At 42.5% G+C, this 23888-nt stretch overlaps 2 protein-coding genes across 13 annotated transcripts in view; both read left to right on the top strand.

Annotated features, from left to right (window-relative positions):
• Positions 1 to 9119, top strand: part of PRDM10 (PR/SET domain 10) — an 85098-nt gene extending 75979 nt beyond the window's left edge. For all 7 annotated transcript variants that reach the window (XM_088657547.1, XM_088657548.1, XM_088657549.1 and 4 more), the window contains 6 exons: positions 803 to 949; positions 2426 to 2596; positions 4492 to 4632; positions 5690 to 5858; positions 6909 to 7021; positions 7994 to 9119. In XM_088657547.1, coding sequence (XP_088513673.1) covers positions 803 to 949; positions 2426 to 2596; positions 4492 to 4632; positions 5690 to 5858; positions 6909 to 7021; positions 7994 to 8206 — 954 coding nt within the window. In that variant the 3' untranslated portion in view covers positions 8207 to 9119. The remainder of the gene's footprint in view (positions 1 to 802; positions 950 to 2425; positions 2597 to 4491; positions 4633 to 5689; positions 5859 to 6908; positions 7022 to 7993) is intronic.
• Positions 9120 to 13037: 3918 nt separating this feature from the next.
• The window catches only part of NFRKB (nuclear factor related to kappaB binding protein), a 27471-nt gene continuing 16620 nt past the window's right edge, over positions 13038 to 23888 (top strand). For 2 of the 6 annotated variants that reach the window (XM_035138936.3, XM_035138931.3), the window contains exons 1-10: positions 13038 to 13216; positions 14901 to 15050; positions 15666 to 15766; positions 16613 to 16768; positions 17927 to 18128; positions 18712 to 18839; positions 19642 to 19816; positions 20733 to 20834; positions 21754 to 21827; positions 22994 to 23078. In XM_035138936.3, coding sequence (XP_034994827.1) covers positions 16634 to 16768; positions 17927 to 18128; positions 18712 to 18839; positions 19642 to 19816; positions 20733 to 20834; positions 21754 to 21827; positions 22994 to 23078 — 901 coding nt within the window. In that variant the 5' untranslated portion in view covers positions 13038 to 13216; positions 14901 to 15050; positions 15666 to 15766; positions 16613 to 16633. Of the gene's footprint in view, positions 13297 to 14900; positions 15051 to 15665; positions 15767 to 16612; positions 16769 to 17926; positions 18129 to 18711; positions 18840 to 19641; positions 19817 to 20732; positions 20835 to 21753; positions 21828 to 22993; positions 23079 to 23888 lie in introns of all 6 variants that reach the window. The other 4 variants (XM_088658116.1, XM_035138934.3, XM_088658118.1 and 1 more) reach the window with 2 other exon arrangements.

Below are 23888 nucleotides of genomic sequence, written 5' to 3'. Positions count from 1 at the left end.
GACTCTCAGATCAGATACTTCCTTGGTTTTGCGTCGCGATTGTGATGATCACCTCACTAACTAGTGCTTTTACTACTAAAGCTCCTGTTTAGGCATTAGCTTGCTATACAAGTGCCCTTTTGAGATAGGCACCTCTTAAGGGCATCCCATTTGCACCCTTCCAGGACAAGTCACGCATTCAGGTACTAAGGAAGAGTAGATATCACCAGTTGTCACACACATAGCTGTTCTATGCAGTGATGCACCTGCAATTAGTAGGTTGCGCTACAGCCGTATTGTTCCTTTTCAGGAATGGTTTAATGGCTAGATTATAGAGACTGGCCTTGTACCTACCGTAAGTGCCATAGCTTTTTATTCACAGTGCTGAATAGCTAATCATTTTCAGTTGTATGCCACCCAGGTACCATCTGGCGAAGAGCGGGTTTTAAAATCCCATAAATAAAAAACAATGAAAGTAGGGTTGCCAGACTCAATAGAGGACTGGACTTCTGTGCCTTTAATTGCTCTCTTTTGAGTCTGGAAACCAGCAGACCCTTTGCTTGGAAATTAAACAAAGGGTCTGCTGGTTTCTCTTTAAGGTTTCCAGACTCAAAAGAGAGCAGGGCAATTAAAGGCACAGAAGTCCTGTCTTCTATTGAGTCTGGCAACCCTAAATGAAAGGCTGTGGTTTTGTGCTACCAGCCAAGCCACTTGTGCAAAATGACCACTCGGTGGTCAGTACTGATTTGAAGGTGGTATAGGAATTTAATTCATCATCATCATCAAACTATCCTGTCCCTATCTACTTTCCACCTCTCCACAGACCAAGATGGTGCAACACATTCGCAAGAAACACCCTGAGTTTGCTCAGATTCCAACTAACACGATACATGTGCCGTTGACAACAGCTGTAATCAGTGCTACCCCTGCAGTATTAACTTCTGACAGCACTGCTGGGGAGACCGTTGTGGTAAGTATTTGAAGGTACATAACAAAATTATGTAAAGAAGTAGAGCTATCATAGTACCATTGGGAAATTCCAGAAGATGATGGCCCAGTTCTGACCAAATGACAAACCATGGTTCCTTGTGACTAGTTAAAACAAACCAAGGTATCATATCACAGTGCGGCATCCTGGTTTGCTTTAATTAAGAACAGTCAGAACAAACCACAGTTCCCTGAATCTGACATAATGGGAAAACATAGTTACTTCAAAAATGAAAGTTGAAGCTTTCAGCCTCCTCTCATGCATGAAGAAGTGGGAGCAGGGGAGTGCACAAGTCCCATGTTGGGTTTTCTGAGAACTCTAAAGGCTGCCTGAAGTGGAGCGTGATACAGTAATCCAGTCTCCCACAAAGTATGAATTAGGCTCTCCCACATCAGATGTTTCTTAGCAGACTGATGAATGTGAAAAGTGGTTCCTTGAGAGCAAGAAATTTGGAAACCATTGTCCTGCAGATGGAACTTTACTTGCATTCCCTTCTGGGCAGCCTTCTGAGTGCCACATGCTAGTGGAGGGCAGGAGCAGGCAGAGCAAAAGCAGACAGGGCAACAGATGTAAAATTAACCTTTGTACAGTAAGCTTGTTTCTACCCACACACCCCTCTCTGTTTTCCATTCAGACAAGCAAATGGCATTCTCAGAGTTCAAGGACATATTCCAGCCAGACAAAAACACTTAAGAGTGCGAGAAGCTGGGACTGTAAGGGGTTGGCCTGTGGAGAGTGTAAAGGATTTAGACCTGTGGTTCCCAAGGTGGAACACACACACCACAGGGGGGCAATTTGATTTTTAAGGGGGCATTTTGAGAATGAGTTATTAACAGTTAATAGCCTTTCAAGCTTCCTCCATTTGAATAGGAGTTCACTTTTTGAATAATAAGAATTATATGTCAGGGGGGGCATCAGGATTTTAGAGATGCTTAGGTGGGGCATGGCCAAAAAAGGTTGGGAACCACTGATTTAGACAAAGGCCTGGAGGGCCACATTTGACCCACAGGCCTGAGGTTCCTCACCCATGCCCTACAGAATGTGGCTTAGGGTCTTTTGCAGAAGACACCTGGAGATGTTTGCTTAGTAGGCCCATTTTTTTCTAGCATACCTCTTCTGATTGCAGCACACTGTCATCTGCATAGCCTAGGCCAGGCATCCCCAAACTTCGGCCCTCCAGACGTTTTGGACTACAATTCCCATCATCCCTGACCACTGATTCTGTTAGCTAGGGATCATGGGAGTTGTAGGCCAAAACATCTGGAGGGCCGCAGTTTGGGGATGCCTGGCCTAGGCCTCACCTTTGGGGTAGAGGGAAGCTGGGACAGCCTGTGAGTAGGGTTTTCTTTTAACTATTCAGTGATACGTTTCCGCTAGTTATGTCCCGTGCAATGAAATAATGACCAGGTTGCCAAGCGTTCACCTGTCTATCCCTCCGCCTATCTTCCCCTTCTTCAGACAACAGATTTACTGACCCAAGCCATGACAGAACTGTCGCAGACACTGACCACCGACTACAGAACTCCGCAGGGCGATTTCCCGCGAATCCAGTACATCCCCGTGTCACAATCCACAGCCGGCTTGCAGCAGCCTCAACACATACAACTGCAGGTTGTACAAGTGGCTCCGGTGAGTGTTCCCGTCTGGTTTGCTTTTGTCTTTCTCGTTGTCACGGATGCCTCTACTGTGCCTTTGTCTGAGAGGCACTCCTGAGAAAACTGACCATCACCTGACGATGAACTAGGGAAGAAAGGTCCACCAGAGGGTTGGGGAAGATTCATGAATTGCCCGCCAGTTGGGTGTAATGGATATGTTATTGGACTTGGGCCAGGGAGATCTGGATTCAAATATTTGCTCAGTCATGAAGCTCCCCGAGTGTACTTGAACCTATCACTCTCTCTCAGCTTCTAGTGAAGATTTTTTTAAAAAAAAAATGCAAGGAAAATGCCATGCACAAGCTCCTTGGCAAAAGGGTGGGAGACAGATCAGATTAGATTAATGGTGGCAGTGAGCATTGGGCATAGTGCAGGTTAGGAGGTAAAGTTTGGCCTCTGCTTTGGAGGGATGGAATTGACAGGTGGTCCCAATGTAAAAGCAAAATTCTCAGCGACTAGGAGGCAGGGAAGAAATCACCTTGCAGGATTGATGGGAGAGTGAACTATGAAATATATTGTAATTAGTTGTGAGCCTTTTAGGTAGGCTGTGAGACATCGAGATGTATAGATTTGAAAATGCAGAGCAGACAATCTTTTCAGGCCTATAATTTTAGTTGCCGCGGATAACTGGCTAAACAGTGCTGTCGTTGAATCAATCTGAACATTGATTGAGTCCATATTATCGCAGTCTTGCATTTCCTTTGTGGTTATTTCTCATTAAATTGCTAAAATTAATTAGGCTTTGTTTAGCAAGTAATATTCTAGAAATGTTTTCTGTTTCCCTGGTGTAAGATTGTGCACCTAATCAAAATGTTAAAAGCATTTTCAGATACATGAACAAATCAAGATAATTACTTCTTGTTGGTGGTAAATTTCTTGTTTAGCTTTAAGTGGAGAGTTTGATTTTTTTAAAAAAATGGTTTATTAATCAGCAGCCCTGCCCTGCTAGACCAGTGATGGCTCATTATTACTTGATGTATTCATATCATGTTAGTCTCTAGAGGCAGTATGCCCAAGGCATTAGGCCTCTGACATTAGTTTCATTACGGTAGCAGTGTGGTTGCTGTTGCCTTGTGACAAGATTGCACACTGTTCCCATAACAGATGAATGAGAAAGCACATGAGAATCACAAGAGGACAATAAGAGCAGCCCTAGCATTAGGCAGGGCAATGTGGTCTGCTTAGGTGGCTGGTTTAGGAAGTACTTTCAAGGTCAGCAAATTGCTATTTAGTTTATTTTTGCCATCATTTGGATTTTCATCCCCAGGCACTACAATTTGGGGGGCATTGTGAGATTCTCAGTGGCTTGTCAGCCTGGGTTATACTGAAGCAGGCCATCTATCCCAGCACTCTCCGCTCTGATTGGTAACTTCCCTCCAAGGTCTCGTGGCGCCCAGCGCAAGTGGGCAGGGGCAGCTGCGATGGCACTCTGCCGGGATCACGCTGCTGGGGGCGGTGCGCTCCCCCCGCACTCCTCTTCCTCTGCCAGTGTCTGGAAGGCTTTTATTTCAAATAGTTTCTGTGTTCTTACATTACCAGACCAGTGTGGGATAAAGCTACAGGGAAGCTATAATTGTGCCCCACAATAACATGTGAATCCAGACCCTGGTACAAATGCCATGAGTAGCAATTCTGAACTAAATGCAGCCGCAGCCCTATCATATATTTATTGTTACTGTTATTGTTGCTGTTGTTGTTGTTGTTGTTATTATTATTATTATTATTATTATTATTATTATTATTATTATTATGCCACTCATCCGACTGGGTTACCCCAGCCACTCTGGGTGGCTTCCAACAAATTAGAACACAATAGGACATCAAACATTTACAGGACGGAGTTGTGCTTTTATGTTTCTTTCCTCCCAGGCTACCTCACCCCACCAGTCTCAACATTCCACAGTGGACGTCGGACAGTTGCAGGACACTCAGACATACGCCCAGCATGCCATCCAAGTGCAGCATATCCAGGTCACAGAATCAAGCCCAACAGCCCCAGCATCTTCACAGGTCAGCCATATATACACTATGTAGTTATTTCTTACAGCGACTAACAAAACAGAAATGTTAAATTCTTTATTTTAGCTTCTGCCTTCCTCGGTCTGTCTGATGAAAATGAAAAAAAAGGCAGCTGTTATAGAGGTTTGAGGATGTAATAATGCTCAGAAGGGCTCCACTCACTGAAGCAAAGTAGCGCTGGTCCTATCTTCCGGGCTGAAGCCATATTGTGTTAATGTGTCCGGTGTGTACATCCAGACACACTCCCTTTTTGCTAAATCTGTTGCAAGTATTGATAAGTAAGACAGGCTGTAGTTGCTTTTTATGACCCTTGTTGTGAGAAAAACAATGAAAAGCCTTTAAATGCTGCTGTGGCTGAGGTTTTTTGTTTTTGTTTTTGTTTTGGCTTTACAACCCAAACCAGTGTTTATAAATTAGAACTGTGTACAGGCATACCTCAGAGATATTGCAGGTTCAGTTCCAGACCACCGCAATAAAGCAAATATCGCAATATAGCGAGCTACACTTTTTAAATGTTTTGCTTCCCAGTGCTTATAAAAGTCAAACTATACTGTAGTCTATTAAGCCAGCACCCCCTGGCTGCAGGGGTGGGAGGGGAAAACCCCATCTCCAGCCCTAGCAAGCTCTATTCTCATGGCCAGAAGAGGGGCGGTGGTGGTAGCAGGGGGCCATGCTGCCTGTAGCTACCTGCGTCCTTGTAAGGGACAGTACCTGTAAAGTGCAATAAAGCAAAGCACAATATGAGGTATACATGTATTGGCCTAAATTGTGTTTATTAGTTCCAATGTAAAAGCACTGAAATTAGAGGTGGTGTTCTTAGCTCAGTTGTGAAAGTACTGTAGATTTAGTCACCGCAAATCGGAAAGTTATTGCTGTAACTTGCTGTAGGTGAAAAGTGCTACATTAATAACTTTTGTCTTGCCTTGTGTTTTCGTTTTTCACTGATTGAGAAGATTAGTGACAGGACCTTTCAACTGGAGATAGTGTAACTAATAGAGTATTGAGATCCTGAAGATCTATGCTGCAACTGACACTTCTTTTATTCCAGGTGGGAAGTCAGCCCTTAAGTCCTTCATCCCAACCATCTCAGCAGGAGCTCAGCCCTTCCCAGATGCAGGCAACCAGCTCGTCACAAAGCCAAACTCTCCAATCACAGCAAGGTTCTTCGGTCCAGCAAGCATATCTTCCCAGTTCATGGAACTCATTCCGCAGCTATCGTAAGTATGCAAGAAGGCTCTGCTACTGCTTGCTCTCAGAGGTGTTAGAAAAGCGCCTGCACTTCATTTGCAGTTTGCAAGCTGTGATTTAATAAATAATGGTTGAGAAGCCCCTTAAAGAAGAACAACAGCTGTAAGGCTTCTTCGTACAGTCGTACCTCGGGTTACGACCCGCTTGGGTTGCGAACACTTCGGGTTACAAACTCCGTAAACCCGGAAGTGTTTTCGGCGCGCGTGTGTCCCGCGCATGCGCAGAAGTGGCGCGCACGCTTTGCGCATGCGAAAACTGCGCAGAAGCGCGCGCTCGGTTTGCGACCTTTTCGGGTTACGAACCGCGATCCGGAACGGATCGTGTTCGTAACCCGAGGTACTACTGTATTACATATCCAAGCCTTTTATTTTTCAGGTTGAGCTACAAGCCATACATTTTTGACATCTTATACAAGCAGGCCAACTTCTTGTTCTAATTGCATTGCTTTGAGTAGGGTGTTGTGTAAACTGAAAACAATGTTCATAGCAAGACACAGCTGATAAAATTTTGTAAGCATCAAAAGATGCTTATGTTAATACACCACCACAAGAGAGGGTGGGAAGGCACATTTTCCTTGCTTCCTTTATTAGAAGGCCAATGATACTTCAATTGCATCCATAGAGTGTAAAAAAATCACAATTAGGACTGGAGGGGTTAAGCTAGGAGGTCCCAGGTTTAGCTCTGACAAGTCACAAAAAGAGTTTACAGAGATCTCAGAAGGCACCTTTTGTTTTTTTAAATGCACTTGTAGCCTACAGATGCTAGGGCCATGTGTTTTCAGACTTGGATCTTCTCAATATATTTATATTTAAGAGCCATAGGCTGAAATGTAGACTTCAGCGAGCTTCAGGTAAACCCACAAGGCTTACTTTGACCTTCTGAATGTTTTCTTTTTGTATTGATGGTGTTTAAATGAGAGTCCAGCTCTCCTTATATGGGAGCAGGCCTGAGACTAAATTCAGTGGGGTTAGGGCTACATCTTAACTCTATTTCTTTATCTTCTGAATTTCCCCCTCTAGCCTCTGATATTCAGATGATGACCCTCCCACAGGGCCAGTATGTGATTGCGGAGGCAGCTGTAGGAACTCCTGTCACTACAGTGAACACAGGGCAAGTGAAAACAGTCGCCCAGGTAAGATGACTGAGGAAATATAAGTGAAGCACTTTGAACATTTGGAATGTGTTGCATGCATCCTAAGCAGAATTATTATGGGTGGTCAAAGAAACATTCAAAATTCTTGTTAATAATAACTGGAGGCTATAGTATAGGGCTTTTTCTAAATGTTCCAGGATTAATCCCATATTTTGGATGTGGGGACTGAGAGTGCCTAAGAGTGAAATTATTCTGGCAAAGTCAGATCACATACTGTATATGCTTAGCAGAATGAGTCAGTTATGTTCATGAAATCTGTTGTTTTAGAAATATTAATTCGTCCCTTTTATATATGCTAATCCCTCATCTTGGTTAAAAGATGTGTATGTGAAAATGGCATATAGTTAAAACACCCCCGGCATTCCCAGAGCTGGTGCACAAAGCAGACCTTGCCCAGCAAGCAAGGTCAAGAACTTAACAGTTCTTTTAGCGCCAGGTGTGCTTTTTAGCTCTTGGGTTTGCTTGTGGGCAAGGCCCACTTAGCACGCTGGCCCTGGAAGGCTAGGGATGCTCACATTAACTTGTGAGAGCATCCCAGATCCTTTCACAGTCAGTGTGCCGAGTGGGCCTTGCCCAGCAAGCAAGGTGGAGCACTTAAAAACCATTTTCACACCAGGTAGCCCCTAGTGGACCTGGTGCGAAACGAGCTTTTCGGCTCTTGCTTGGGACTTGTGCAGTTTCAGCCAGCCCACCTTCAGCTACGTATGGTTGAAATCAGGCAAGTCGGATGCATGTAAGATGAGGGATTACATAAAAAATCACCTGTGTGCCACAGGGTGTAGCAAACACCAAGATAGTTTACAGTTCCTACTTTCATTGACTTAACCTATATTTTTTGTGTATTCATAACATGCAACAACCAAAGTTGAGGCAGAAATAAGTTATTGAGGATATGAGAGAAAAATATTAAAAACCGGATAATATAACCTATGTTGGTTTCTTTTCCTGTAGACACATTATGTATTAGCTGAAGGTCAATCTGACTTGGATGTAAAGCCAAACCTCTCGCTTTCTAGTGGCATAGAAGTGGGTCTGTCTCAGTCATCGACACATTCTGACTCCTTGGAATCACAAACGGCGAATCAGCAGCAAACGACGCAATACATCATAACCACCACAACCAATGGCAATGGAAGCAGTGATGTGCACACGGAAAAGCCATGAATTCTCCTTTGTGGCAGAGAAAGGAGGAAATCCAGCCGCATCTGCTGACTTTTTAGATTCATAATCCTGAATATCTGAGACACTAAGAGATGTTTTAACAAGTTTGTTTGTATAACTTGAATTTCCTTGTCTCGTGCTGAATTCACAGAATTTCAGGTCTAAATGATACCTAAAGTAGTTCACAGCCCTGTTAGGATGCCAGCAATTCCCAGAGCTCTTGAACAAAGAATGGTGTAAAACAAAATGGAAACTAAGATTCTTCTGGACCCCCCTCCCATTTTTAATTTATTCCAGGGGAATCCTTATTTTTCATTTGTTGAAGCCTTCGCAACAACGAAAGGAAAGGTTTGCTGAACACGTAACTGCTGGCAGAATATGTCTCATGTATGTGTTTCATACCTGCAGTTTTAAAAAGCAGTCTGTCTCACTAGCTAATTACATTTCTTTTGGCTCAATTTCTTGTGTAGCCATGGACGAAGGGAATATACCAGCATGGGAAAGGAGGAAGGGAGAAATAAACAAATAAATAAATAAATAAATAAGAAAATTGCCTGAAAGGAAAGGAACAATTACTGACCATTGTTTCCCACAGCATTTGGGACAGTTGGGACAGTGAAACTGTGAAGCTGTGCAGAAGCAGTTAAGTTATTTTTCTTTTCTTTTAAATTTTTTTAATTTTTGGAATCTTGTGAACTGTTTACATGCCGTCTGCACTGTCCTGGTACTCAATTCTGGAGAGTATGAAGGAAGCTATCTTGGAGCCCTCCCAAGTCTCAAACCTATTCAAATCACAGGAGCATTTAAGGTAACACTGAGTTTCAACCTTCACCTTGTTGACTGTGTTCCTTCTGTGCAAGGGGGAAGATTCCTTTTCTCTAGTAAATAAGAATAAAAAGGCTCAGTGATGTTTTAATGCGTCCGGCAGCTTTCATTGTATACGTTACTGGGGTTTGTATTAGGGCTGGGGTTTGAAACCTAAGTGCATTTTATTAAAAGAGCTGCTTTGAACTTTGTTCCTTTTATACAGCTGCTGTTCGAGGGAACCCCTTTACTTCACAGTAAGGTAAAGGGACCCCTGACCATTAGGTCCAGTCATGACCGACTCTGGGGTTGCGGCGCTCATCTCGCTTTATTGGCCGAGGGAGCCGGCGTACAGCTTCCAGGTCATGTGGCCAGCATGACTAAGCCGCTTTTGGCGAACCAGAGCAGCGCACGGAAACACCATTTACCTTCCAGCCGGAGCGGTACCTATTAATCTACTTGCACTTTGACATGCTTTCGAACTGCTAGGTTGGCAGGAGCTGGGACCGAGCAATGGGAGCTCATCCCGTCGCGGGGATTCGAACCGCCGACCTTCTGATCAGCAAGCCCTAGGCTCTGTGGTTTAACCCACAGCGCCACTCGCGTCCCAGTTACTTCACAGTATTGGATGATAAATCCCCAACCTTCAGTTCAGCATAGCTGGAGATCTTGTATTTCTGCTGCCTGAAATATTTAATTCATTCCTCTCACACCCTTGCTAGGTGCTGTATAAAAACTGCTAATAACTGGGCTGTTTCATAAAATGACCAACCTTGCACTCAGGAAAATGAACACGAAGACAGCAAACCACCATTTCAGGGCAGCAACAAAAGACATTAAAAACAACAACTGCCTGACTGAATACGCCTGGGGCATCCAATGGGAACATCCCTTGTGAAAGGCATATTATTGAAATTCATGGGGTTGTGCAAGAGAGCTGTTCTGATCTTGTGGGTCCCCCCCCTTCATTTCCCTGCTACAAGAGGCATTCCAGGTGAGACAAGGATAAAGTTTGGGACCAGATAAAGGAGAAGCTGTTTCTTTAAGGCACTTTATTTGCGTGCTGGTCCTATTCAGGAGTCTGTCTGCTTTTGAAACCAATTGGGAGGCATCATTTCAACAGCAATATTAGGGCAAACAGAAGCTACAGATTTCTTTTTACTACTGTTGGGAGATATATACTACCTTGGAGTGCGGCTGTGTAATACACTGCTTTTATTCCAGGCCTCTTCAACCCTCTGGTGCTGTGATGAATTGTATATGGAGCACCTTCATCCTTTCGTTTTGAAGTGTTAAGTCGTTTAAATAGGAACAGAAGTTGTTCGGGCCATCTCAGCCATCACAAAATCAGCCTGGCACCTCAGTCATAAACCTATTACTTGGAAGAAAATCCAATTAATTCCAGTGAAATGGACATACATATACAGTAATGCAGACAGGAGCAGGGAAGGAGGGAGATGCCTTCCTCAATAAATGGCAAATGCTCCACAGCTTGATTCCATGATAACACAATATTGTTTTTTTTAAAAAAAACCAAAAAACCCCACATGGCTACCTTTATTAGTTCGAGGTATCCACTCTGGAAAGATGTACAGCAATCACCACATTGAGCAAGTAGGTGCTCTGTGATTTGGCAAAGCAGAATGTGTTCACTAGACCTCACAAACATACAAAAACAAACCCTAAAGGGCATGCAAGGCTCTTCCAAGTTGTTGCTAAAAGCAGAACAATGTTACATTACTGCAGGGCAGAAACTTGTTGTTCTTTGTCTTCTCACCTACATCACTAGGCCACCAAGTAACAAGGATGGTGGTGACCAATGTACATGAACAGATCTGCAAGGGGCAAACAGAGGAGAGGCAGAGAATCTACTGCATGAGTGGAAATCCTTGTACAAATAGGACCAACTTCGTTAGATCCAACCTAATGTCCTTTTCTTCTTTAAAACTGCTAAAAGCTGGACATTAAAATCACAACATTTAATGAAAGAAGAACCTAGGACAAGTTACTCCAATGTGCTGGTCTAGTCTTATTTAGTAGTGTTATATTCATTGTACACTCAGTGACTGATGTAGCATGCTAATATTCTTGCACTACCTTCCCAGGTGTAAAAAGAAACACCCCCCCCTAATATATAAACTATATTGATTTGTTGCTAGTGTTACTTTGCAGGGCTAGCATAACCCACACTCTGACCAGTCATGCCTGCTGCAATATGGTTATAATAACAAACTTTATCTGCCCTGGGTTAACAGTGTGATTTTTTAAATCTTCACCTCTTTTTGATATAATGTACCTGGGAATCTAAGAGGGACGCAGGTGGTGCTGTGGGTTAAACCACAGAGCCTAGGGCTTGCTGATCAGAAGGTCGGTGGTTCGAATCCCCGCAACGGGGTGAGTTCTTGTTACTCGGTCCCAACTCCTGCCAACCTAGCAGTTCGAAAGCACCTCAAACTGCAAATAGATAAATACCAGTAGGGAAGGTAAATGGCGTTTCCGTTTTGCTGCTCTGGTTTGCCAGAAGCGGCTTTGTCATGCTGGCCACATGACCTGGAAGCTGTATGCCGGCTGCCTCGGCCAATAATGTGAGATGAGCGCTGCAACCCCAGTCGGTCACAACTGGACCTAACGGTCAGGGATCCCTTTACCTTTTACCTGGGAATCTAGGGATGCGGGTGGCACTGTGGGTTAAACCACAGAGCCTGGGAATCTGAGGGTTATAGTCTGGGGATGCCCCATGCACTGCAGACATCGATGCTCACTCTTCATGAGACTACAGTGCTGCACCTGATTTCTTGGAAGTAAGCCCCAGCTGAACTCAGTAGGACTTACTTCTAAGTAAACAGAGGATCCGTCCATAAGGTCTTTTTGCTTATTTTGCTCATGCATACATTCTCTCATGATAGGAATTATAACAGGTACCATTTTATGCATGGGAAATGTGTTAAAGCAGTCTAGTTGTTTCAGAGCTATGTTTGAACCTGTGTATTTCAGAGTAGAATTTAATAGGATCCCTGTGCCTTTATTGGCACAGCTGCATAAATCAGCAGAATCAGCAGGCAAAACTTGTTTCAGTATACAGTAAACATTCAGTGATGTGACAAGCCTTAACTGCTGCTTTTCTCGGTGTCAAAAAGCACAAGAGCCGTGCCAGAAAAAAAAAAATCAGCCTTGGCTCCTGTTTATTTGTATGCATTATAATTTCCAGATACGGCGATAGAAATATAAATTGCGTGTTGGGGAGGAAACAGTCAGAAGCCCCCCCCCCCCGCAATTTTACTTGATGCAAAGATATATAGAGTTGCACTTGGGAGGGAAGCTGCGCGCCCGCCAGCCATATAGTTAGCGGGGTGAAGCTTCCATCCTAAGCCTTTGCAGGGATCGCGCTCCGCCCCCCAGGCTTGGGAAGGAAGATGCCCGCCCGCCAGCCATATGTTTGATGGGGAGCAGCTGGCGGGCGTGTAGGGAAAGGGGAGAAAGCCACGCAACTCCCCCACTCGCTGGGGCACACCTGAGTGGTCGCTGCCCTGGCACAACGAACCACTAAGCCGTATGGGAAAGACGGATCTGCCTGCGTACCTCAGAAAAAAGCACTGTGTGTGTATATATATATTTATAAACACATAAAATTTTACAATCATAAAATTGACTGTAAAACAGAAGCCTCAAAGCAGTTTACAACAAAACAATAAATTTATCAGTTTAAACACTAAAAACAGCTGTTTAAAACACTCCAAAATTAAAACCATGATTGCACTAAGAATTCTACATGCTCTAAAAGGCATGCTCTCTAAATAAAATAGCCAAATAGATCATATATGTTGAAATCTGACACGCTGACCCAGAAATAGCCCCCTGCCTTCAATCAATCAATGGGCTCAATCATTCCAGCCGCTGGAGACGCAAACGGAACACGAGGCGCACCGCACCGCCGCTGCGCATGCGAAGAAGACGACGGCGAGTGCGGCTGCGCGCTTTCGCCCGTCTGGAGGAGGAGGAGGAGGCGCGCATGCGCGACGTTTTGTTCCTTCGTTCCTTCCCTTCCTTCCGCGGGAGGCAGGGAAGGATCAAGCTTGGGCGCGCCCACGCGCCGCTCTCTCTCGCGCGCGCGACTGAAAGGGGAGGACTCGCGTGCTTCGGCGCATGCGCTCTTACCACCACCACCACCACCACCTCGACCTGGAAACGGAATGCCTGAGCCGGGTGCAGGTGAGTGGGGGTTCGGGTGGGGGGCGTCTGTTTGGAACGCGGAGGGCCGGATCCTCTTACTCGCCTCAGAGGCCTCTGAGGTAAAAAACGGAGCAGGCGCGTGTGGTGCTGAAGGTCTCCTGTGGGTCAAAGTTTGGGGGGGGGCATTGACAACTTTGGGGAGGGGGTGCGAATAGATATACCTGGGGGCAGGTAGGGACAGGATAGGGAGGCGGGTTTGTGGGGGGCAAGGATGAGGTGCGTGTGTGTGGGGGAACTGTCTTTGCTCGTGGGCCCTCCCCTCCCCTTCTCCCCCCCGCCTTTTTTAAGAGTGTAACTTCCTCGGGGGCAGGGGGCTGTCTCCTCTTGCGTGTGCAAGCTTGTAAGGCGCACACCCTACCCTTGCTGTGCAGACAATAAAGGCTGTCGCTTCATTAAATTGTTGGCAGTGGGAATAGATTAACAGTGTATTTGACAGGCTAAGCTTGTACCATGAGGGAAATTCTCCCAAAGGTAGGTTGGGTGAGGAAGCATGTGTTTTAAGGGTTTGGCCACAATTATTATTATTATTTGTGCTGGCTGAAGACACATCTATTCGTGCAAAATTGGGTTGCCCGCTTCCCACTAACCAGCCATGCAACTCCCAAAAGCTGCTCCTATGAGAGTCAGGTGACCTTCCAAAAATAATATACGGTAGATGAAGGGTTATTGTTGTTATTATTTATAGCCTGCCTTTTCCTAGACCAGGGCTCAAGTTTGTTTATACAAATTAAAGCAGGGCAGGTGGAGTACGGAAAGCTAAAAATACATACAAGGTAACGGTTCAAAAGTGATTAAACTATAGGAGAATTAAAACACTATAAACATTAAAATGCACGTGAAAGTTGGTCTCTAAGGTGCTACTGGACAATTTTTTATTTTTTATATATTAAAATGCAGATTATCAAAACAGTACTACTAAAAGCCCTTTTCTTTAAAACAGAAAAGGGTAATTTTTTCATCAGAACATTTTGGAATGTTCTGAAGAGTGATCTAATTTAGCATGTCTGTTTTATTTGTATTAAATAAACAAAGATCCATTCATTGTTACTAATCAACTTTAGAAGTGGAAAGCATTAATTGGAGAAATACAGCTCTGAAAAATTTCCCACCCCAAATGGTATGACGTTTAGAGTGTTGGACTAGGACATGGGAGCCTACAGTTAGAATCTCCACTTGGCCATGCAGTTCATTGAGTGACATTGGGCCTGTTACTGTATCTCAGCCTAACCTACCTCACAGGGATTTTGTGAGCATAAAATGTTAAGGGGGAGAACCATGCACACAATCTCGAGCTCATTGATGGAAAAGGTGGTACATAAATGTAATAAATTACCAGAAATTTGCCATGTACAGTTCTTATAAGTACTGTATTTGTGCTAAACATAACTCTTAAAATCTGTTCCTTAGTAACTTGGCAGCATATAATATTAGAAGATTGCAATGCTTAAAATTGGTTACAGATCTAGATTTTGGAGATGCATTACTTTTGCTTTTTGGTATTTTATTTTTGTATTTTATTGTGGGGTCTTACTTGGTTGTTTAATTTGATTATACTGTATGTTGCTCATCGTAATCTTCTGTTAATTTGTGTGCCGCTTTCCTGATGAAATTATTCCCAAAATATGCAGACTGGTCAAACTAGCCATACTTTGCTTTTTGACAGCAAACCACAATGTGAAACCAAGATTTGTTGGTGGTTTATGAACTGTGGCTTGTTTCAACCATCATTTGGTGTCATGTGTGAACCAAACAGCCTTATTGAATCTTGGTTTGTTCCGTCACTGCATCTCAGATGCTTACCAAGCTGCACGAGGTAAGAACAGCTGGAAAACAAGCTAGTGAAATGCACTGTAGGTTGTGTGCTTGACTGTGAGACAACTCTTGATTTGTTGAGCAAACCATAGTTTAGATAGAGTCAGTGACTCTTCCTAATAAAAGTAGAAAGATGCATGACCACAGAAACTGAAAGCCTTATTGTTCTCATTGAGTTCCCCAAGTTAATGAACGTTAACCTAAACTGACCAATGTTACCAAAGACTAGCCAAATGGCAACAAGAATCCCAGCAATGTTGGCAACCAAATGTTCTTCTGGGGCCAAAGTGCAAATTCTCTGTTTGACTAGAAGGTAAAACTTCTCATTGAAGTCTGGTGCGTTGCAATTTTTATTGCTGGCATAGCAGATAAACCTCTGGTTCCCCTTCCCTTTTTTCTTCAAAACATTGATGAAGACAGAGACTTCATTTTTTATTGTCTGAATTTCTATCAAAGATAAGTGAGGTGTACTTATTTTGATAAATTATTTTTTGTAATGGGGCACTAAGAAAACCCACCACTCAGTGGAAATTTATTTGGTTTGGCAGTATTAATTAATAAAATACACTGTTTTAAATGTGACTCTTGTTCATTTGAGAATAAATCTTTTTCTCAGGACCAATATATTTCAGATGGCAGCTATATGTCTGCTTCCATCCTCTGTAACTGATGTTCCAAGTCCCTAGCTGGAGAAGCTTTGTGTTCTTCAAATAAAAGGTAAATATCACCAGTTGCAAGTAATGGACTTTCCTTTTTAGTAATTCCTCAAGACATGGCACTATAATTATTTTGGAACATGAATTACATTATTTTGCCACATAGTCATGTATTTTTATTATTTCAGTTAAATGTTGCTGTTGTCACACTGAAATTGTTCTGTATGCATAGACGTAATTCTTTAGAAGCGGTTCTATAATAGTTACACCTTTTATTTACTCAATCATAGAACAGGCTTGCAAAAAAACACATCTTGCTTGGTTACCTGTAACTAAGAAAGACCTCCTGTTGACCAGGCATTCTCTGGCGGCAGTTCACACTTTGTATATTGTGTTTTTACTTCCCTTCCACCACACACAAATCCTGAGGAATTCAGCAAGGCTTCTTTTTCTGCTTCCTGGTAAGCATATCTGAGCTTTTTTTGCAAGAGCTTTTGTGGAGAAGGACAGAGAACAAACTATACCATACTGTAGCAGAACAATATATTTTAAAGTGTGAGGTGTTAAACTGGGCTATCTTTTCCAAGAGCAGTAAGAGCTACACACACAAACATGATTTTCAAATAAGTGCCAACTGAGTTGGTCTATAACAATAATTAAATTGTTATGGTTTCTAGTGTATCTGAAGAAGTGTGCATGCACACGAAAGCTCATACCAAAATATAAACTTAGTTGGTCTTTAAGGTGCTACTGAAGGAATTTTTTTATTTTGCTTTGACTCAGACCAACACGGCTACCTACCTGTAACAATAATTAAATAAACTTTGTTTAATATTAAATCTGCTTGTACCTGTAGTGGAATTGTGAAAATAGCTTCTTGGCTACAGTAAGTTTCTTTTTGTTCTAGGGTTTCATTAGGGCATGAACAATGGATTCTTTGGATCACATGCTCACCGACCCATTAGAGTTGGGGCCACCTGGAGAAGGAAATGGCACACAGATTATGGAGGATTGCATGCTGGGATCCATTCGAATTAGCTTGCCAGAAGATCTCTTGGAAGATGTAAGTAGAACTGGAGTAACCTTTTTTCTTCCACATAGTGTAAAACAACAGTGTGATCTGAGAAGGAACCATTGCTATCTTTTGGAGGAATAATTCAAAAGTGGTGGAATCTCAGCAAACATTTGATAACTAAATTAGGTAGGAACAGCTTCAGAAACAGATACCTCTGAAAAGTTCGCAAGTAGGGCGTGAGAGAGGCAGCAGGGTTTTGTTACTTGAGCAGCATCCAGTCCTTGGGTATATGGCAATTGTTGTGAAGACTTTGTGAAGGAAACCCAAATAATGTGTCTTTGCTTTCATTGTCTGTAAGAAACCATTAAGTAACCCAATTTGCATGTCCAGATAAGCCAAAGATAATTGCTCATCTCAGTTCTCATCATCCTTGACCATTGGTTGTGTTGGCTGGGGCTGATGGTAGTTGGAGTACAACAACATTTAGAGGGCCAAGGTTCCTGACCCTGGACATAAGAGTGATTGTGAGACATGTTAGTGCATGCTACCTGATCGCTGCCTGCTTAGTTCCTCCCTTGCAGCAAGCAGGAGCAACAAGTTATGAAACATGGATTATCATTACATCCTATACCTGGGATCATGGTCTTTTCTCCCAAGCAAACAACGCTCATGAAGCCTTGTTCATCATAGTTTGTTCAGGAGAATCATAAATCTTGGGTTCAGATCTAATGACAAGCCAAGCTTCAATGAAGCATGAGTGATTGCGCAGCATGCATAAGATGCTGCCTGTTCACAGTAAGTCATTATACAGATACTTCAGGTACCTGAAGAAGTGTGCATGCACACGAAAGCTCATACCAATGACAAACTTAGTTGGTCTCTAAGGTGCTACTGGAAGGAATTTTTTAATTTTGTTTCATTATACACAGCTAACCTTGATGTGCAAACTAGGCCATTGGGTCTGTAAACTCTTCAGAGCCTTTCAGTGTTTAATGGAACATACTGTAACTTAACAGCTTTTGCTGCTAAAGAACAGGTTTTCTTAGTTTATCTTATTATTAGTCCATAACAATTTTCATTTTGTTCTTTTTTGTATAAATACAAAATTGTGGAGCTTTATATGACTTTCTCAAAAGTGGAATTTTTGGATCACATTTGAAGGATTTTATTTCATTCATCTCTCTCTCGCCCTCCCCCCTTCTGTAGCCTGAAATCTTTTTTGAAGTTGTCAGTCTTTCAACATGGCAGGAGGTGCTGACGGACTCGCAACGAGAACACCTGAAAAAGTTTTTGCCTCACTTCCCAGAAAGCAACACTGAACATCAAAATAATCTTATCCTGTCCCTGTTCAGTGGAGAGAACTTTCGGTTTGGAAACCCCCTGCACATTGCACAGAAACTCTTCCGCGGTCAGTGGCAGCTTTGTCTATATTTTAATCTGGCTTCATGACTTTGCTATTTAAGGTGACAAGTTGTAGGTCCTGAAAGTAGAAGTCACCTTTTTTCTAATTATGTGCTGCTGTATGTGTTGTAGTGCTGCACATTTGTAAGTGCTCCCATATGCAATACATTCACACTCTGTGTCTCATCCAATCTCTGTTCTGTCCTGCAGTTTGATGGGGGCGGGGAGAAGGGAAGGGAAGGGGATGTCTATCCCATTTCCTTCTTTCCTTGTGTGTGTTGAAATTATTCAGTCGTAAGTCTAGCATTGGCAATTTGCATTATCCCAGTTCCCTATTCTATGTGGTCAGGGTCCCATTGACAGGGTAAAAGCTAGATATTCAATTTCTTCTCGATCCTTTGTAATGTGCCTTGTACTCTACCCCAATATACATGATTATTGCATAACGGGGTTTTTTTTTTTGGGGGGGGTGGAGTGCCTCCTTCTCTTGAGATCTGACATGTGGCAGCTTTTGGATAATAAATAAAAAATAGCTTTCAGGCAGCAGGACGCCAAAACAGCAGTAACCATAGTATATGTTCTTTTTGCAGATGGACACTTCAATCCTGAAGTGGTGAAGTATCGACAGCTTTGCTTCAAGTCTCAGTACAAGCGCTACCTCAGTTCCCAGCAACAGTACTTCTACCGGTTGCTGAAACAGATCCTTTCCTCCCGGAATGTAAGCATTTGAATAAACTAAAATGTTCTGTAGAATATAAGATTTAGTGCAGTATTTGTCATTGAGGCTGGAGAAATCTCTCATTTGGTTGCCCAGGTGTCTTCACACAAGGCTGGGATTCGAAGAACTATGAAACTAACTCTCAGCGCTTAAGGGGTCTGTATGCTTGAGGTTTCTTAAAGAGCACTATTGTAACTATGAACATAGAAGCTGCCTTTAATGCATTCGGTCATTCTGCCATCTAGCTTGGTTTCTTTTGGTGGCAGTTGTCTGGGGTACAGAGCACTCTGAGAACCATTTCATGGAGGTGCTGCCAGGAGTTAAAACATGTGCATGCAAACCATATGTTCTAAGTCTGAGCAGTGACCCCTCCCCTATGCCACATACCAAAGTAAATAATATTAGAAAATGAATGGACTTCTGAAAGCAGCTTATGATGCAGCATGGGAGTCTCCTTTTAAAAGTTTTGATTTGCTTAAACCTTTTGGGAATGTTCAATCCTTTCTGCATACAATTATTAGCTTTTTGGATCCCAGCCTTTGTGGTGGCATGCATTGTGCAGGGACCAGTGCCTAAATGAAGTAATGTTGGTTCCTAAGGCTTTGATTTTGGTCCCTGAATATTAGAACTCCTCCATCCTTGCATATCACTCATTAAGAAGTTTGTGTATCTTGCCCCATCCACTTGGTGACTTACATGATGGGCTTTTGTTTAAACGTTACAAAATTAATGTATATGTTTCCTGCAAGTCATTGGCGCTTAGATGGAATTCAGTATGTTGCTATGCATATGTCTGTTTCAGCATCTGTTGGAGCTTGCCAGGAAAGGTGGTCCAGATCTGGTCCTGAAGAGGAAATACTCAGCAGCTGCTTGTGCTGCTGAGGAACGGGACCGGAGAACACATCGACGGTTCCTGAAAATCCTCAAGGAAGTGAAAGAGGAATGTGGAGACACCACCTTATCCTCAGATGAAGAAGGTAATGGCGGGGTATTCTTTAGAATAAACAAAAGCTTCTTAAGTGAAGAGTAGATGGAGAAGTCCCTAATGCTGTATCAGCTAAAAACCCCAACATGGAAATCAGTGCTGATATACACTTGCATATATACCAGTTGAATCTTGTTGGCCACTGTGAGAACAGGATGCCGGACTAGGTGGGCCATTGGCTTGATACAAGAGACTGTTACTATGTCCTTAATAGTGGGGTACCCCAGACATACCATATGTCCCTATAAAAATGGAGCAATGTCATGGATATTTTTATTTGTACTATATAATAGTATGACTTTAATGGAAGGTGCACATTCAGCCTAGCATTTATAACACATTTCCTGATACAGGGAAAACATATTCATGTCTAAGGTTAGGCTAATAGTACTTTTAAACATCTGTAGGACTAATGTCTTTCTAAGTATGGGTTAGAACTTTCTAAGTTCTGGGTGATCTTTTCTATCAATGTAGTCCTCCTCTTGATTCCCCTCTGATGTCCTCTTCTTAAACCCTGTTCTGCTTGGGAACAGAGCAGATCTTATATCCAGTTTGCCCTTCTCAACATTTTTACTATCCTTTAACTAAAATTGTGCTCACTGAGCTCTTTATTTTGGGTGCTTTCTAATAAACCTAAATATTTTTCTCATACTAAAACATCACGGCTGGCTTTATAAGTTTTAGAGCTACAATTAGGAAAATATCCTGATTAACACCTACTTCCCCTTTCTATGGACTTTCAAAAGAGCCATGCCTTTTCAACTCAGTTGATTGAAAAAGCAAAATTACTAAATAACTTGGATGTATGCGTGCATCTACTGCCTAGAAAAATGAGCCTTGTGCTCAGGTTTGTTGCTTCTGTTCTGCTACTATCCCTGTAGAAACCTCACTATTGTGTTGCATTTCAGATCTGAGCTCCTGGATTCCAAATTCTCCAGCCCATTGCCCAAGCCCCACTGTTCCTCTCAGAGTAATCCCCACATTATCAACCCAAGACATGAAAACAGCAGGTAAGCTCAAGTGGTATCTTGAAAACTTTATACATTAAAAATACATTTTCGCATAGGATTTTGCTTCTTAGTTTTAGAATTTAGAGATCTCCTTCCATTTTATAAAGACCATTTTCTTTTCCTCCTATGTTGGGCATTATTGCTCTCAATCCATGATCCAATCAAGTTTTCCAGCCAGGTTTATTGCTTGTTAGCCAGTCAGGGCATTCACATACACAAACAATAAAGAGAACAACAAAATAGGTACATATAAAATACATTAAACCAGGCATCCCCCTCCTATGGCCCTCCAGATATTTTGGACTACAATTCCCATCATCCCTGACCACTGGTCCTGTTAGCTAGGGATCATGGGAGTTGTAGGCTAAAACATCTGGAGGGCCGCAGGCTGGGGATGCCTGCATTAAACCATACTAAAATACAATTAAAATTGTACTGTTACAACTGATTGACATATATTGCCAACAATACACATTTGTATTGGCATTTTTCTTGTAGTAGCTGCCACTATATTAATGCACATTGACCTACTTTCTCTTTTTTTGAAGTGTCAAGGCTCATTTTATATCTGCTTAATTAACTATGCATCTGCATTATGCCACCAAGTGAAAATGACTTTGTTTTACAAAATAAAATATTTTAAATTAGATTTATGCCAGTCTAATATGAGATGCTGATTTATAAAGGCTTATTGCTTTGAAAGGAAAAGTATAAGACCCTGTTTCCCCGCTCCAACTTATAGCAGAAGATTTCACAAGCTGTAACTGATGGGCTGTAACTGATGGGAATTTATAGTCAATTGAGAAAAGTTGGTTGTAAGCCCTTAAAGCTTGTTGAAGATGGAAGCATTTCAGTTAAATGTGTTATGTAAATAGATTTACAGCAAACTTTTGATAGTATTGACTTCATTTTCCCCTAGATAAACTGGAATTTGGTGAGAATGACCTGAAGATGATACTGAAAAAACATCATGAAAAACGCAAGCGCCAACCTGTAAGCAAACCATGAAGAGGCCACTACTTCTCAGTATTCTTTTGCTAGTGCCTGTTTCTGCAGCAAAGGACCTAGAGAATAAGGCCCTCCTCCTTCCTTGCTAGCAGTCCTATCCTAAAGCATGTTTACTTGGAAGTACATTCCACTGTGTGTAGTGGGGCTTACTCCCAGGTAAGTGTGCATTGGGTCACAGCATGAATTCGTCATGAGAAGCAGATTTTCAGGTTTTTTTTAAAAAAAAAGTCCAGGGAGCTTGAGAGAGAACTTGATCCTCTTTCCCCTGGAGCCACAGTAATATTTGCAAGCTGATCTTATACTGCAGACTCAGTACAGTATGGGAGTGAAAGGATTCTGTTGAGATTTCAGTTGCTTTTCATTTGTAGGTTAAGTTTGGGCTGTTCAGGTGGAAGAGGTTGCAGTGGCAAGTTGGGAATCCAGCCTATATCCTGGACAGGGCTTGGGATACTTGAGACAATTTGGAACCTGCTGGAATGTTGTACCTTAGCTGCATGATGGTGTCATTTGGTTTTTATTCTGCCTTACAGAAAGCAAGACTGAAAGTTTAAGCAAGGGGTGGGGAACCTGTGGTACACCAGTTGTTGTTGGAATCCAGCTCCCATCAGCCCCAACCAATGTTGCCAGTGGTCAAGGAAGATTAAGGAGTTGTAATTCAACAACATCTGGGGGGCCAAAGCTTTCCCATTCCTGGTTTAAATAAGATGTTGCACGAGCCTAAGCATGTTTACTTAGAAGTAAGTTTCATTGACTTAAACGAGGCTTACTCCCACTGAAGAGAGTTCAGGATTATAGCCCAAAGAGACTTGGTGTTGTGATTTCTGAGTACAGGGGAATCCCTGCTTATGTGAGGGTTCCATTCTGGGTCGCTGTGCACATCAGTGGGATGCGTGCAGGTCCGTTCTGGCCCGCCCTGCCCCCTTTCAATGGCAAAAACAATGCACGTCAGTGGTCGCACACGAGTGGGGAGGTGCTCGTGTTGTTTTAAGTAGAGATTTTCTCTAGGTATATCTGATATAAATAATAGTTTTTATTGGCAAACAACAGGAAAAGCAATGTATGATAGTTCAGTCTCAACAGGTGTCTTTCATTCCCCAGTTTTGCTTTATGGTTGCCGTTCTCCTTGTTGAATCTCTTTTTGTCCTGTATAGAGCCATCCTGACCTCATGACTGGGGATCTGACTCTGAATGATATCATGACGCGTGTGAATGCTGGTAGGAAGGGATCCTTGGCAGGTATGTGAATCAAGTTCCAAGGCTGCTACATGACTGCATTTTTACTATTTTCTTTAGCTGGAGTTGTTAGCAGATGAACATCTGTCACTGTATCTTTCAGGTTTTACTACCAATGGGAGCTAAAACTATAAGCAAATAAAATGTGGCAAGATTTGCAATGTCACTTAGTGATAATCAGGAAGAGTCCACAATAACTTGATGCTTTCCATGTTGGGGATGCCCTTTGCGTCTAAGCAACCATTTCTCAGACAACATAAATTTGGTTGAAAGATTCCTGCATTGCAGGAGGCTGAACTAGATGACCCCAAGGGTTTTCGGAGCTCTCCATATTTCATTTTTGTTTCAAAAGGAGACTTGCTTGCACATCTCTTGAAAATGTGTCTAGGAATCAAAATACTATGTATTTATGTAAATGCAAAGAACATTGGGTTGGCTTGATCATATTTGCTGTTTTGGTTAATTATACTTGCCTGCCACATCCTACAACTGGGTTATATTTCATTTCAATTCATGCAAGAAATGCTCTGATTCTAAACCATATTGGTTTAGATTCACAGAGGTACATGTTTTTAAAACCATGTGCCTAGTTTTGCTTTTTAGCTATTTCCTGTAATGTGGCCAAACCATTTCTGAATTCCTTCAGCAGCAGCTCTTGAAACAGTGTCAGCAGCTGTAACTGTCATAAAATGGAGTATTACATCTTTTGCATTGAGAGCTTTTTGTTATTCTTGACATGGCGGAAGAGGTGGTCACACCTGCACTTCTGTATTCTTCTATAAGCTAAAGTCTGGGCAAATGTACCTCTTGGCT

Source organism: Zootoca vivipara, chromosome 14, assembly GCF_965207765.1.
Source record: "Zootoca vivipara chromosome 14, rZooViv2.hap1.1, whole genome shotgun sequence".
Lineage (NCBI taxonomy): Eukaryota > Metazoa > Chordata > Lepidosauria > Squamata > Lacertidae > Zootoca > Zootoca vivipara.
This window is presented reverse-complemented; position numbering and strand designations above follow the sequence as displayed.